The following is a 15,613-nucleotide window of genomic DNA, read 5'->3' as shown; positions in this document are numbered from 1 at the left end:
AGCAGCTGGATGCCGGGAATAATACTCACCTGCTGGAGGAGCCAACACAATACATAGCTATGCCTTACTTGTTTATCATACATCACTTTCAAGACATTTCAGAGGAGGATTTAGGTTGGATTATTAAAAGATAAAATTGATTGATTTTCATCCTTGATTAAATAAAATATAAGAACAGCAGCACACACATTCTTCTTGTATATGTATACAATATGAGAGTTGAGAGGGGACCTAGAAGATTACTGCTCTGTTTTGTCCAATAACAAAACAATAAAAAATATAAGATTTCCCATTGTATTGCATATTTGTCCTACTACACAGCTTATAATCTTTAGACAAATAGAGCATGAATAATGTCCAATGTCATTATTTGAACCCCTTCGCGCTCTATCATAGATATACTCGAGTATAAGCCGACCCGAATATAAGCCGAGGCCCCTTATTTCACCCCAAAAACCCAGGAAAAGTTATTGACTCGATTATAAGCCTAGGGTGGGAAATACATCATCCCCCCCTGTCATTAACACCCCCATCATCATCCCCCTCGTCATCATCCCCCCCCTCCTTCATCATCACCGCCTGTCAATCCCTTTCAGTGGTCTTAAAAGTGCGGACCTCCAGATGTTGCAAAACTACAACTCCCAGCATGCCCGGACAGCCATCGGCCACTGCGGCCTTCGTCATCATCCAGACCCCCTTTAGTTTTCTACTCACCTCCCCTCGGCGGGAAGGAAGGGTGAGCTGGTCCGGGCCATCTATGCTGCAGGGACCATCCGGTGGGGAAGGTTAGTCGTTCCGGGCTGTGCATCTTCAGCCGGAGGTCCTCTCCTCCGTTCCGGGCCAGCCCCGGACTAGTGATGTTGCCTTGACGACGATGCACAGGAACGTTCATGCACAGGGACGTCCCTGTGCGTCGTCGTCAAGGCAACGTCACTAGTCCGGGGCCGGCCCTGAGTGGAGAAGAGGGCCTCCCGTTGAAGATGCACAGCCCGGAACGACTATCCCTCCCCACCGGACGGTCCCTGCAGCATAGATGGCCCGGACCAGCTCACCATTTCTTCCCACCGAGAGGAGGTGAGTAGAAAACTAAATGGGGGGGCGGGGGAGGTCTGGATGATGACGAAGGCCTGCGGACCTCCAGATGTTTCAGAGCTACAACTCCCAGCATGCCCGGACAGCCGATGGCTGTCCGGGCATGCTGGGAGTTGTAGTTTTGCAACATCTGGAGGTCCGCAGGTTTAAGACTACTGATGAGGGGATTGACAGGCGGAGAGTTCGCTCGAGTATAAGCCGAGCGGGTGTTTTCAGCACGAAAAATCGTGCTGAAAAACTCAGCTTATACTCGAGTATATACGGTATGTCGGAAAGTTATATCAGAAAGTTAACTAACGCTCTGTCACAGAGCCTATGAGATGCTTAGGCTTTTTGTGGGATGAGACGCTTAGCCCATGAGATGGACAAAGGGGAGCCAGCTGTCATACACAGCCATGTTACCGCTACAACTATTAAGAGCGAAGTGGCAGCTAACCCTGTAGATTTCATGCTTCGTAGCAACCACTGCATCTACAGGGTTAACAGTGCAAGAGGGCTCCCCCTATAACGTATCACCAACCCCATACCAAAATGGCTGGGATTCTGCTGCACTGTGCAAATGGCGGAATTAGAAACATCCACCGTGAAAATCTTGATTCTGGCATCTGTAGAAATATTGAACCTGTTCAATGTTTTAGTGAATTCCGCCTGGAAATGCATTGCCGTCTATGGAGATGCCACATTTTTGAGTGGTCCAAACGCTGCCAAAACAAGTGCCGTCCATATTTCTACACATTGCATAATAAAAATAATAATTATTATTATTAAAAAAAAAAATACACAGCTGGTATCACTGCATTCGTAATGAACCATTACTTTGAAATGGATAATCAAAATCAAAAGCTGGCTACAAATAGAACTTGGAGCTATAACATTATAGTGAATAAAGATCATTTAACCCCTTCCCTAATAAAAGTTTGAATCACCCCCCTTTTCCCATTGAAAAAAAAATTGTAAATAAAAATAAACATATGTGGTATGTCCAAACTATAAAAATATATTGTTAATTAAACCGCACGGACAATGTCGTACGCGCAAAACAATTCCAAAGTCCAAAATAGTGTATTTTTGGTCACTTTTTATATAATGAAAAAATGAATAAAAAGCGATCAAAAAGTCTGATCAATACAAAAATAGAACCGCTGAAAACTTCAGATCACGGCGCAAAAAATTAGCCCTCATACCGCCCCGTACGTGAAAAAATAAAAAAGTTATAGGGGTCAGAAGATGACAATTTTAAACGTATAAATTTTCCTGCATGTAGTTATGATTTTTTTCCAGAAGTACGACAAAATCAAACCTATACATTTTAATCGTATGGACCTACAGGATATGTGTCAGTTTTACCGAAAAATTTACTGCGTACAAACGGAAGCCCCCAAAAGTTACAAAATTGAGTTTTTTCTTCAATTTTGTCGCACAATGATTTATTTTCTGTTTCGTCATAGATTTTTGGGTAAAATGACTTATGTCATCACAAAGTAGAATTGGTGGCGCAAAAATAAGCGATCATATGGATTTTTAGGTGCAAAATTTAAAGAGTTATGATTTTTTAATTAAAGGTAAGGAGAAAAAAATGAAAGTGCAAAAACGGAAAAAACCCTGGTCATTAAGGGGTTAAATATGGTAGAAATGATGGGTAAGCTCTTGCCTTATTTTAATATCTGCACTTCTGGAGCCCTGTCCAGAACTCACTGTCTAAGACTTGCTACTCCATACTGCACTGGACTGACCTTTTGAGGCAGTACAGAGGCCTTATTTGTGCCATGTGAGAGGCATATGTTTTGATTTACCTTCATAATTCAACCTCTGTAGCAATGCTGGCAGGATTCATACATTTATTTTCCCAAAGAAAACCTCTGGATATGAGGCAAAGCATGTGCGCTCAGATTCTTTGGTCGACCATGTTCTAAGTGGAAACTTTGGTCGACCATGTTCTAAGTGGAAACTGTCCTGTGCTACCACTGGATGGTCTTGCCCACCATGCCGCAGGTCAGTTTTAGGGTCTTCTTATAGCCTTGGCTATGTTTATGTAGAGCAACAATTCTTTTTTTCACATTCTCAGAGAGTTCTTTGCCATGTTGATCTTTCAGAGACCAGTATAAGACTGCATTCACACCTTGTTTTTACATTCCGGTTGCCAGATTCGGCTGGGGGAGGGGCAAACCGGGCGTTCCCGTACCCCAGCCGGACCAGCGCTGAAATCCATTTACTTTAATGAGCTGACCGTAGTCAAACGGTGACTCCGGTCGGCTCATTTTTGACCCGTATGCGGTTTCCTGACCGGACCTAAAACCCTAGTATACTACGGTTTTAGGTCCGGTCACAAAACCAGATACGGGTCAAAAATTAGCTGACCGGAGTCACCGTTTGACTCCGATCGGGTCATTAAAGTAAATGGATTTCAGCGCTGGTCCAGCTGGGGTACTGGAGAGCCTGGTTAGCCACGCCCCCAGCTGGATCCGGCACCCGTAACATAAAACCGTGGTGTGTGAATGCAGCCGAGTCTGAGAGAGAGAACACCAAATTTAAGACACCTGCTCCCCATTTACACCTGAGACATTGTAACACCAGGTTGGGAAAATGCCTATTTGGGCCCAATATGGACATTTCCACTTTGGGTTGTACTCAGGGCCAGCTCTTGCCATAGGTTAAGTAGGCCACTGCCTAGAGCGCCACCTTGATGAGGGCACCACCTGTGGCCTTAATTATACTACTGATGGTGCTGTGAGCCATCACATACAAACTGTGCCCCAGCCAGTCCCTGCAAAATCCTCTAGCCATGCGCAGGGAGCTGAGCAGTCAGAGAGGAAACAGGCACCAGGAACTGACAAGAGGACATGGGGAAAAATGCTTGCGAGTCCTGTCAGCGTATGCCGGGGACTTGAGCCGCTCCATACCCCCGGCATACCAAGTTATATCTGATCTGTACAAAACAAAGTTATTTGACCGGCAGTAGCGCTAGTAGAGGTCTTACAAATTGTTCTGCTTTCCGATATACACGTATGTGCATGAGAGCACACAGTAGTGTGTGCACACCCGTGCCTCTATGCTACAGAGCAAGATGTACTTGTCACACCTTAACCAAGTTTTTGAATATATAGGAAGATGTTTTACCTTTATTGATGTGTATTTCTGCTCCGATCCTATTCATCCAGTATACGCGATGTTTCTGCCGATGATACTGGACTGTATAGTAATCCGTGCAGTTTGCAGGAAGATCTGCCCCGGCCAGCGGCGTCTCTACTTGCGTGCTGCAGAGTGAAGTAAGTCCCGTAGCTGTGAGTGACATCACTACAAGGAGCAAGTTGGGCCAAAAAAATCCAACGGCGTTTCAGAGAATATCACCATCCTTGAGGAAGGAGAATGAAATTCTCTGAAACTATTTTGGCCCAACTTGCTCCTTGTAGTGATGTCACTCACAGCTACGGGACTTACTTCACTCTGCAGCACACAGGTAGAGACGCCGCTGACCGGGGCAGATCTTCCTGCAAACTGCACGGATTACTATACAGTCCAGTATCATCGGCAGAAACATTGCGTATACTGGAGGAATAGGATCGGAGCAGAAATACACATCGACAAAGGTAAAACATCTTCCTATATATTCAAAAACTTGGTTAAGATGTGACAAGTACATCTCGCTCTGTAGCATAGAGGCACGGGTGCGCACACATTACTGTGTGCTCTCATGCACATACGTATATCGGACAGCAGAACAATATGTAAGACCTCTACTAGCGCTACTGCCGGTCAAATAACTTTGTTTTGTATCTATTATTCTAATGGTTATACAGGGATCCATTAGATTGGCAATATAAGCTGCTGTGGGGCACATCATTACTAATTTTTTCCATAGCACCAAGGTGTTAAGAGTATCTATATCTGATCTATGCTGCCCTCTACTGTTTTCTTCGTACCAAGCCTTCTCTGCAGGGAAATAGGAGACACTCAGTAAGAAGGCCAGCACAGATCAGATGTAACTAAATACATGTCTGATCCCCTCAGCCCAGCACTGGAAGTGCTTCACAGGCACAAGACAGGGACCGCTGGGCAGTATCATAGATGACAGCAGGCACATGAGGAGCAGGCTCATCACATGACATGTGCTAGCTGACTTCTATTGACTCCTCCCAGCAGCCCCGCGCCTGCAGTTCCTCCTGTCATGCTGGATGCCAGGGAATGCCTGCCCAGCAGTGAAGAAAAGAAAAGATGCCCTGCACCTTCAGAACTGCAGTGAGCCCCCAGCAGAGACCTGAGCCTGCCCTTCAGCAGAGACCTGTACAGCCTTCCCTGCCCCTTCTAGCCTTCCCTGCCCCTTCAGCCTTCCCTGCCCCCAGCAGAGACCTGTACAGCACCTTACAGCCTCCTCTTAGTACACCTCCCAGCTCTGTACTCCCTCCTCCAGCTTTATACTCTCCCACCAAGATTTGTATCTGACAGCTCTATACTCTCCCCCTAGCTCTATACTCCCCCCAGCTCTGTACTCCCTCCCCCCCAGCTCTGTATCCCCCAACTCTGTATCCCCCCAGCTCTGTATCCCCCCAAATCTGTATCCCCCCAGCTCTGTACTCCCTCCCCCCAGCTCTGTACTCCCTCCCCCCAGCATACCATGACTAAATAACAACACCAAAGCAGAACAGAAAAATGCCACCATACCGTGACTGAATAACAACGCCATACCAGAACAGAACAATACTGAATAACAACACTATACCAGAACAGAACAATACCACCATACCAGAACAGAACAATACTGCCATACCGTGACTGAATAACAATATACCAGAACAGAACAATACTGAATAACAACACCATACCAAAACAGAACATTACCGCCATACCAGAACAATACTGCCATACCGTGACTGAATAACAATATGCCAGAACAGAACAATACTGAATAACAACACCATACCAAAACAGAACATTACCGCCATACCAGAACAGAACAATACTGCCATACCGTGACTGAATAACAATATACCAGAACAGAACAATACCCCCCACACCGTGACTGAATAAAAATGCCATACCAGAACAGAATACCGCCATACCGTGACTTAATAAAAAATGCTATACCAGAACACTGCAAAAACACATACCGTGACTGAATAACACTGAAATAACACACATCTATACACATACATAGATATCTATTGTCAGGATCCGGACTGGTATGCAGCGAGGACACTGGTGGTGGATCCTCTGTGTCAGTGGGGTGATGGCGTGGGCCGTACCAGGGCAACGGAGTCTAAGGGGTTACTGGTTTTCACCAGAGCCGGCCGCAAAGCGGGATGGACTTGCAGCGGCAGGTAACCCCCAGGTCGTTCCACCCGATAGCGACTCAACCCCAGCTGACAGCTGAGACAGGCGCGGTACACAGGGACAAGGCAAGAGCAAGGTCAGACGTAGCAGAAGGTCAGGGCAGGCAGCAAGAGTCGTAGTCAGGGGCAACAGCAGAAGGTCTGGGTACACAGGCTTGGGAACACACTAAACGCTTTCACAGGGCACAAGGCAACAAGATCCGGCGAGGACAGGAAGGGGAAGTGGGTTTATATACAATTGGCGCAGGTGCAGGTACTGATTGGGCCAGGCACCAATCAATGGTGCACTGGCCCTTTAAATCTCAGAGAGCCGGCGCGCAAGCGCCCTAGAGTGCGGGGCCGCGCGCGCCGGGACTGAACAGCCAGAGGACGGGGCAGGTGAGGAGATTGGGATGCGACCCGCGGGCGGGCGCGTCCCGCTACGCGGATAGCATCCCCGCCGGTGACACCAGTGCAACGCTCCCGGTCAGCGGGTCTGACCGGGACGCTGCACAGAGACGAATGGCGCGAGCGCTCCGGGGAGGAGCAGGGACCCGGAGCGCTCGGCGTAACATCTATCTCTTATCCCCCTCCCTTGCAGGGTATATTTCTAACACATGCCTAATCTATAATTATATATATATATATATATATATATATATATATATGAGCCTTGCAACAGCTGGAGGGACCCTGGGAGATCACATTGTGCAGCGTTGACAGCGCTTGTAACAGTGTGTGCGGTGACAGGGGCGTCATATTGGCCTAGTGACAGATTTACCACTACATATCACATACAGGGGGAAAAAAAAAAAAACTAATCACAACTACACACATACAGACACACACAAACACACATACACACACATATATATAATATACATATATATATATATATACACACAAACACATGCTGTACACACACACACACATTATATATACACAAAAAACACATATATATATATATATGTTCATGCTGTACCCACACACACATTATATATACACACATATATATATATATAAATATATATATATATATACACATACACATACACACACACATATATATTCATGCTGTGCACACACACTATATATATATATATATATATATATATATATACACATACACACATTATATACACACACACACACACACACATATATATATATATATATATATACACACACACATATATATATATATACACACACACGTATGTATATATATATACACACACATATATATATATATATATATATACACATACACACACGTATATATATATATATATATATATATATATACACACACACACACACATATATATTCATGCTGTACACACACACACACACACACATTATATATGCACACACATTATATATATATATACACACACACACACACATTATATATATATATCTATACACAAACACACACATATATTCATGCTCTACACACACACTTTATATATATATAAATGTTACGCCGAGCGCTCCGGGTCCCTGCTCCTCCCCGGAGCGCTTGCGGCGTTCCCCTCTCTGCAGCGCCCCGGTCAGACCTGCTGACCGGGAGCGCTGCACTGACACTGCCGGCGGGGATGCGATTCGCATAGCGGGACGCGCCCGCTCGCGAATCGCATCCCAAGCTACTCACCTGTCCCAGTCCCCGGCTGTCACGTCCTGGCGCGCACGCCAGCTCTCTAAGATTTAAAGGGCCAGTGCACCAATGATTGGTGCCTGGCCCAATCAGGCTAATTAGCTTCCACTTGCTCCACGTCCATATAACCTCACTTCCCCTTCCCTTCCTTGCCGGATCTTGTTGCCCTTGTGCCTAGAGAAAGCGTTTACTGTGTTTGCCATACCAGTGTTCCAGACCTCCTGCTATCACCATTGACTACGAACCTTGCCGCCTGCCCTGACCTTCTGCTATGTCTGACCTCGCCTCTGTCTAGTCCTTCTGTCCCACGCCTTCTCAGCAGTCAGCGAGGTTGAGCCGTTGCCGGTGGATACGACCTGGTTTCTACCGCCGCAGCAAGACCATCCTGCTTTGCGGCGGGCTCTGGTGAATACCAGTAGCATCCTAGAACCGGTCCACCGGTACGGTCCACGCCGATCCCTCGCTGACACAGAGGATCCACATCCAGCCTGACGAATCCTAACAGTAGATCCGGCCATGGATCCCGCTGAGGTCCCGCTGCCAATTTTCGCTGACCTTACCACGGTGGTCGCCCAGCAGTCTCAACAGATAGAGCAACTAGGACAACAGTTCCCCCAGCAAGGACGGCAGCTGTCGCAGTTGACCGTCATGCTACAGCAACTTCTGCCACAGCTACAGCAGCAACCATCTCCTCTGCCAGCTCCTGCACCTCCTCTGCAGCGAGTGCCCGCTCCTGGCCTCCGCTTGTCCCTGCCGGACAAATTTGATGGGGACTCTAGACTCTGCCGTGGTTTCCTGTCTCAATGTTCCCTACATTTGGAGATGTTGTCGGACCAATTTCCAACTGAACGGTCAAAGGTGGCTTTCGTGGTTAGTCTCCTGTCTGGGAAGGCCCTGTCATGGGCCACACCGCTCTGGGACCGCAATGATCCTGTCACTGCCACTGTTCAGTCCTTCTTCGCTGAGGTTAATAGTGTCTTTGAGGAACCAGCCCGAGCCTCTTCTGCCGAAACAGCCTTGCTGAACCTGGTCCAAGGAAATTCTTCTGTAGGCGAATACGCCATCCAATTTCGTACCCTCGCCTCTGAATTATCTTGGAACAACGAGGCCCTCTGTGCGACCTTTAAAAAAGGCTTATCCAGTAACATCAAGGATGTGCTAGCCGCACGAGAAATTCCTGCCAACCTGCATGAACTTATCCATTTGGCCACCCGCATTGACATGCGTTTTTCTGAAAGACACCAGGAGCTCCGCCAGGAAAAAGACCTTGATCTCTGGGCACCTCTCTCCCAGTATCCTTTGCAAACTACCCCTGTGCCTCCCGCCGAGGAGGCTATGCAAGTGGATCGGTCTCGCCTGACCCATGAAGAGAGGACTCGCCGCAGAGATAAAAATTTATGTCTGTACTGCGCTAGTACCGAACATTTCTTGGTGGATTGCCCTATTCGCTCTCCACGTCTGGGAAACGCACGCACGCACCCAGCTCACGTGGGAGTGGCGTCTCTTGGTATGAAGTCTGCTTTTCCACGTCTCACTGTGCCTGTGCGGATTTCTCCTTCTGCCAACTCCTCCTTCTCAGCTGTGGCCTTCTTGGACTCTGGTTCTGCGGGAAATTTTATTTTGGCCTCTTTTGTTAATAGGTTCAACATCCCTGTGACCCGTCTCGTCAAACCGCTCTACATTTCCTCGGTCAACGGAGTAAAATTGGACTGCACTGTGCGTTACCGCACAGAACCCCTGCTTATGAGCATTGGACTGCATCACGAAAAAATAGAATTTTTTGTTCTGCCCAACTGCACCTCTGAAGTCCTCCTCGGTCTGCCATGGCTCCAACGCCATTCTCCTACCCTTGACTGGACCACCGGGGAGATCAAGAGCTGGGGTGCTTCTTGCCACAGAAAATGCCTCACGTCTGCTCCCAGTCCCGTCAGTCAAACCTCAGTGTCTCCTCCTATACCAGGTCTCCCCAAGGCCTATCAGGACTATGCCGATGTTTTTTTGCAAAAAACGAGCAGAAATTTTGCCTCCTCATAGCCCCCTTCCTGGTAACATTCTGCCCCGTGGCAAGCTCCACCCTATGCCCCCCCTCCCCATTCCCACTTCTTCTGGACTACCTGCCGTTGATAAATTTACCCAGGACTTCTCTGTCTTCCAGAAAGAAACTCAAGAATCGCTCCCATTGGCCTTGTCTCATGTGAAGCGACAAGCGGACAAAAAGAGGGGGAGACCTAAGGGGGGGAGTTACTGTTACACCGAGCGCTCCGGGTCCCTACTCCTCCCCGGAGTGCTCGCGGCGTTCTCCTCTCGGCAGCACCCCGACACTGACACTGCCGGCGGGGATGCGATTCGCATAGCGGGACGCGCCCGCTCGCGAATCGCATCCCAAGCTACTCACCTGTCCCGGTCCCCGGCTGTCACGTCCTGGCGAGCGCGGCTCCGCTCCTTAGGGCGCGTTGGCGCCAGCTCTCTAAGATTTAAGGGCCAGTGCACCAATGATTGGTGCCAGGCCCAATCAGGCTAATTAGCTTCCACCTGCTCCACGTCCATATAACCTCACTTCCCCTTCCCTTCCTTGCCGGATCTTGTTGCCCTTGTGCCTAGAGAAAGCGTTTACTGTGTTTGCCATACCAGTGTTCCAGACCTCTTGCTATCACCATTGACTACGAACCTTGCCGCCTGCCCTGAACTTCTGCTACGTCTGACCTCACCTCTGTCTAGTCCTTCTGTCCCACGCCTTCTCAGCAGTCAGCGAGGTTGAGCCGTTGTCGGTGGATACGACCTGGTTGCTACCACCGCAGCAAGACCATCCTGCTTTGCGGCGGGCTTTGGTGAATACCAGTAGCAACTTAGAACCGGTCCACCGGTACGGTCCACGCCGGTCCCTCGCTGACACAGAGGATCCACATCCAGCCTGCCGAATCCTAACAATATATATATATATATATATATATATATATATATATACACACACGTACACACATATACTGTATATATTCATGCTGTACACACACTATAAATTCATGTAAGGATAGTTACACATGTTCACACACTACAGATCAGTGTTTGCCTACCAGGGAGCCTCCAGCTGTTGCAAAACTACTACTCCCAGCATGCCCGGACAGCCTCTGTCCTACTTTGTAGAATTTGCGCGACAAAATTGAAGAAAAAATTCAATTTTGTAACTTTTGGGGCCTTCCGTTTCTACGCAGTACATTTTTTCGGTAAAAATGACACATTATCTTTATTCTTTTTTTTTTTTATGGGAAAAGGGGGGTGAGTCAAACTTTTATTAGGGAAGGGGTTAAACGATCATTGTTCACTTTTTTTTCACTTTTTTTGTAATGTTATAGCCCCCATAGGGGGCTATAACACTGAACACACTGATCTTTTACATTGATCAATGGTTTCTCATAGGAAACCATTGATCAATGATTCTGCCGCTTGACTGCTCATGCCTGGATCTCAGGCACTGAGCAGTCATTCGGCAATCGGACAGCGAGGAGGAAGGTAGGGACCCTCCTGCTGTCCTGTAAGCTGTTTGGGATGCCGCGAACAGCCACCTGAGCTAAACGGCAATGGCCTAAGGGTGTGTCCACATGCTTGTAACTAGCAAGTGTTTTCCATTGTGGGAAATCCACTGCGAGTTACCTTACCATTCATTTATATGGGCTCTCAAACAGTCTGCAATAGTGTCAGATTTGCAGCCTGCCAGCGGACCCATTGAAATAAATGGTAACATAACAGCGGATTTCCTGGAGATGTATCAATCTTACCTCCATAACTTAATCTGTACATTGTTTTTTGTGTGGATTTAGTCAGAATAGCATTAAAGGGGTACTCCACTGGGAAAAAAAATGTAACTGGTGGCAGTTTAACTGGTGGCAGAAAGTTAAACAGATTTGTAAATTACTTCTATTAAAAAATCTTAATCCTTTCAGTACTTATCAGCTGCTGTTATGATCCACAGGAATTCTTTTCTTTTTGAATTTTCTTTCTGCCTGACCACAGTGCTTTCTGCTAACACCTATTTAGGAACTGTCCAGAGTCGGAGCAAATCCCCATAAAAAACCTATCCTGCTCTGGACAGTTCCTAAAATGGACAGATGTGTCAGACGAGAGCACTCTGGTCAGACAGAAAGGAAATTCAAAAATAAAAGAACTTATAAAAGAAAGCAGCGGGAGCAGGGCTCCAGACCCCAGGAAAGGCAGGGGAGAGAAGCGGGCAGCGACGGCCTCTCTCCCCCTGCCTTTCCTGGGGGCTTCTGCGGGGTCAGAAACAGTGTATCGGGGTATACACATGCACACACATGCACCCTCATTTTACCAAGGATATTTGGGTAAAAAACTTTTTTTATCCAAATATCCTTGGTAAAATGAGGGTGCGTGTTATAGGCCGATGTGTGGTATACCCCGATAAATACAGTATTTTTATAGCTTGGACATTTATGCATGCAGCGATACCACACGTTTATATTTATTTTTATTTACATAGTTTTTTGTTTTGTTTTTATCGGAAAAGGGGGGTGATTCTGACTTTTATTATTAGGGGTTAAATCACATTTATTAACACTTTTTTCCCCCAATGTTATAGCCCCCATAGGGGGCTCCTGCCTGGATCTCAGGCACGGAGCAGTCATTGGGCGATCGGACACGCAGGAGGCAGGTAGGGATCCTCCTGGTGTCCTGCAAGCTGTTCGGGATGCCGCAATTTCACAGTAGCGATTCCAAACAGCCCGACTGAGCTGCAGGGATGCTTTCGGTTTCACTTCAGACACGGCGGTCAACTTTGATCGCCGACTCTAAAGGGTTAATACAGGGCATCACCGCGATCGGTGATGTCCGGTATTAGCCGCGGGTCCCATCCAACCCGATATGATGCGGGGTCACCACGTGACCCCGCGTTATATCGCGGGAGCTGATGCAGGGCGGAAATATATGTCCTGCGTCGTTAAGGAGTTAATTAACGATGACTTATTCCAATAGACCCCCAATTTTTTTTTGTTATAGTAGCTTATTGTTCCCCATTGTTGTGTTCAGTATATACGTGGTATGTTGTCTACTGCACTTCAAGTGTTTACTTCCTTGGTAAGTGACATTTTAGCATAGCAAGGCATGGCAGCATTGATTCCAGGTGGTGAATTGCTAGAGATCAGCCGCCTACTCTGTGTCTAAGGAAAAAACATGCGAGTAGGTGTCAGTGTTCTCATTAATTTCTTTGCATGCTTGCAATATTATAACTGCTTGTATAGACCAAATGCACTGCAAGACTTCACGCAGATTTATAGAAACTAATAAATGAAATAAATTGCCTATTAGAAATCAGTTACTTGAATTGCTTTGCATGTGACGCTGATTATATACACAGACATTGGCATGGAAAGTTACAATGCCACTATATTTCTGTAAAATATGTCACCTGGCAGGTACTATCATCAATCAACACTAAACTACAACCTACACTTAGCAAGAGGCCACAAAATCTTAGGGAGATTGCAGAGGTCCCCAGCGGCTGGACACCCGCAATCAGACATCTTATCTCCTATCCTTTGGATAGGGGATAAGATGTCTAGGGGCGGAGTACCCCTTTAAAATTCCGGTTGAAGGATGTGGGTGTATTGGAAGAAAATTGTGTTTTTGGCCTTGAACCAAAACATAAAAATGGCGTCACTTGCATTTGCATGACTTGCAAGCTAGACTGACACATCTTTGGTTACGTAGATGTGGACAAAGCACTGTTTCATGGGTAGCAGAAAGTTACTTTATATGATTTCCACGGCAGGTGTGAACAATATACTGCACACATGGAATCACCCCATTCCTCCTCTGTTCAAGCTATTCTTGGAAACATTTTCCTATATGGACTGGACAGAGGCATTAAAAAATGGAATATTATATGTGGAGAGATTTTTAGTGTTGGGAGAGCTACATCCCCATCCTACTAACAAACAAAGTAAATGCCAGCTCACCTCCCAAACACTCTGCACGGATCCGCCCCGACCAGGTGCGTGACGTCAAGAAACAAGGAAAAGATGATCCAGCAAAGTAAATTCCAGCTTTACTGAGCGTAAAAGCAGTACATCACATATCAGATGGTAAAGGAAATTCTGGACGCGTTTCAAACGGCAATCAATTCTTTGTCACAGATAACATTTGAATACACGAGGTCTCCTTTTGCAGGTAACCACAGTTCAATAAAACAAGGCATGCACAGGTGCAATAAAATTAGTAATTAAGACCAATGGGAATGGCATGAGTAACCGGTAGAGAACAGTTACAAATTGAATCCAAAATGCCGGAGAGTTCATAGACACCAATTCACACTAAGCCCGTTTCACAAAGAACCCATAGCAGATAGAATTTGTAACATGTTAGAATTATAATGTATTCATTTCTTTGTTTCACCTGCAAATGGTTATGGCGCTGGTTTACCAAAGTGACATGTATATATTGTCACGCCGAGCGCTCCGGGTCCCGCTGCTTCCCCGCAGCGCTCGCGGCGTGCTTCTGTATGCAGTGCTCCGGTCGGCACCACTAACCGTGAGCGCTGCTTCCATGTTCCCGGAGGGGACGCGATCCGAGGTGCGGGACGTGCCCGCTCTCGGATCGCGCCCCGTGTCTCTCACCTGCCCCGTCCTCCTGCTGAGTCCCGGCGCACGTGCGAGGGTGTCTCAGATTTAAAGGGCCAGTGCACCATTAATTGGTGACTGGCCCAATTGGTTCCCTACACTCCCTACACTATATAAACCCACTTCCCCTTCCTGTCCCTGCCGGATCTTGTTGCCTTGTGCCCTGAGAAAGCGTTTCTGTGTGTTCCATTGCCAGTGTACCCAGACCCTTGCCGTTGCCCCTGACTACGGACCATTGCTGCCTGCCCAGACCTTCTGCTACATCCGACCTTGCTCTTGCCTTGTTCTTGTGTACCGCGCCTGTCTCAGCTGTCAGTGAGGTTGAGTCGCTATCGGGTGGAACGACCTGGGGGTTACCTGACGCTGCAAGTCCATTCCGCTTTGCAGCGGGCTCTGGTGAAAACCAGTAACCCCTTAGATTCTGTTCCCCTGGTACGGCCCACGCCATCACCTCACTGACACAGAGGATCCACCACCAGTGTCTTCTCCGCATACCAGTCCGGATCCTGACAGTAGATCTGGCCATGGATCCCGCTGAGGTCCCGCTGCCAAGTGTCGCTGACCTAACCTCTGTGGTCGCTCAGCAATTACAGCAGACCACGCTACAAGGACAGCAGTTGACTCAGTTGACCGCTATGCTGCAACAGCTTCTGCCGCAACAACAGCAACCATCTCCTCCGCCAGCTCCTGCATCTCCTCTGCAGCGAGTGGCGGCTCCCAGCTTCCGCCTGTCTCTACCAGACAAGTTTGTTGGGGACTCTAAACAGTGCCGTGGATTCCTATCCCAGTGTTCCCTGCACCTGGAGATGATGTCAGACCAATTCCCTACAGAACAGTCTAAGGTGGCGTTCGTGGTCAGCCTGTTGTCTGGAAAGGCCTTGTCATGGGCCACACCGCTTTGGGACCGCAACGATCCTGCCACTGCTACAATC

General features: G+C 47.4%; 1 protein-coding gene and 1 long non-coding RNA gene across 4 annotated transcripts in view; one reads left to right on the top strand and one right to left on the bottom strand.

The window, feature by feature from the left end:
* TPD52L1 (TPD52 like 1) overlaps positions 1–15,613 on the bottom strand; it is a 132,635-nt gene that overhangs the window by 76,159 nt on the left and 40,863 nt on the right. Inside the window, exon 1 of one of the 2 annotated variants that reach the window (XM_056566467.1) lies at positions 715–833. The exons of the other annotated variant lie outside the window; for it this stretch is intronic. Within the exon in view, the coding sequence (XP_056422442.1) occupies positions 715–808 (94 nt within the window). The 5' untranslated portion in view covers positions 809–833. Of the gene's footprint in view, positions 1–714; positions 834–15,613 lie in introns of those variants that run through there. 2 annotated transcript variants of the gene reach the window in all.
* The window catches only part of LOC130362280 (uncharacterized), a 45,942-nt gene that overhangs the window by 7,545 nt on the left and 22,784 nt on the right, over positions 1–15,613 (top strand). Inside the window, exon 1 of one of the 2 annotated variants that reach the window (XR_008891342.1) lies at positions 950–1,074. The exons of the other annotated variant lie outside the window; for it this stretch is intronic. This is a non-coding gene — a long non-coding RNA (uncharacterized LOC130362280). Of the gene's footprint in view, positions 1–949; positions 1,075–15,613 lie in introns of those variants that run through there. 2 annotated transcript variants of the gene reach the window in all.

This window comes from Hyla sarda, chromosome 3 (genome assembly GCF_029499605.1).
Source record: "Hyla sarda isolate aHylSar1 chromosome 3, aHylSar1.hap1, whole genome shotgun sequence".
In the NCBI taxonomy this organism is placed as follows: Eukaryota; Metazoa; Chordata; class Amphibia; order Anura; family Hylidae; genus Hyla; species Hyla sarda.
Note: the sequence above shows the minus strand (reverse complement) of the source record. Positions and strands in the feature narration are given on the sequence as shown.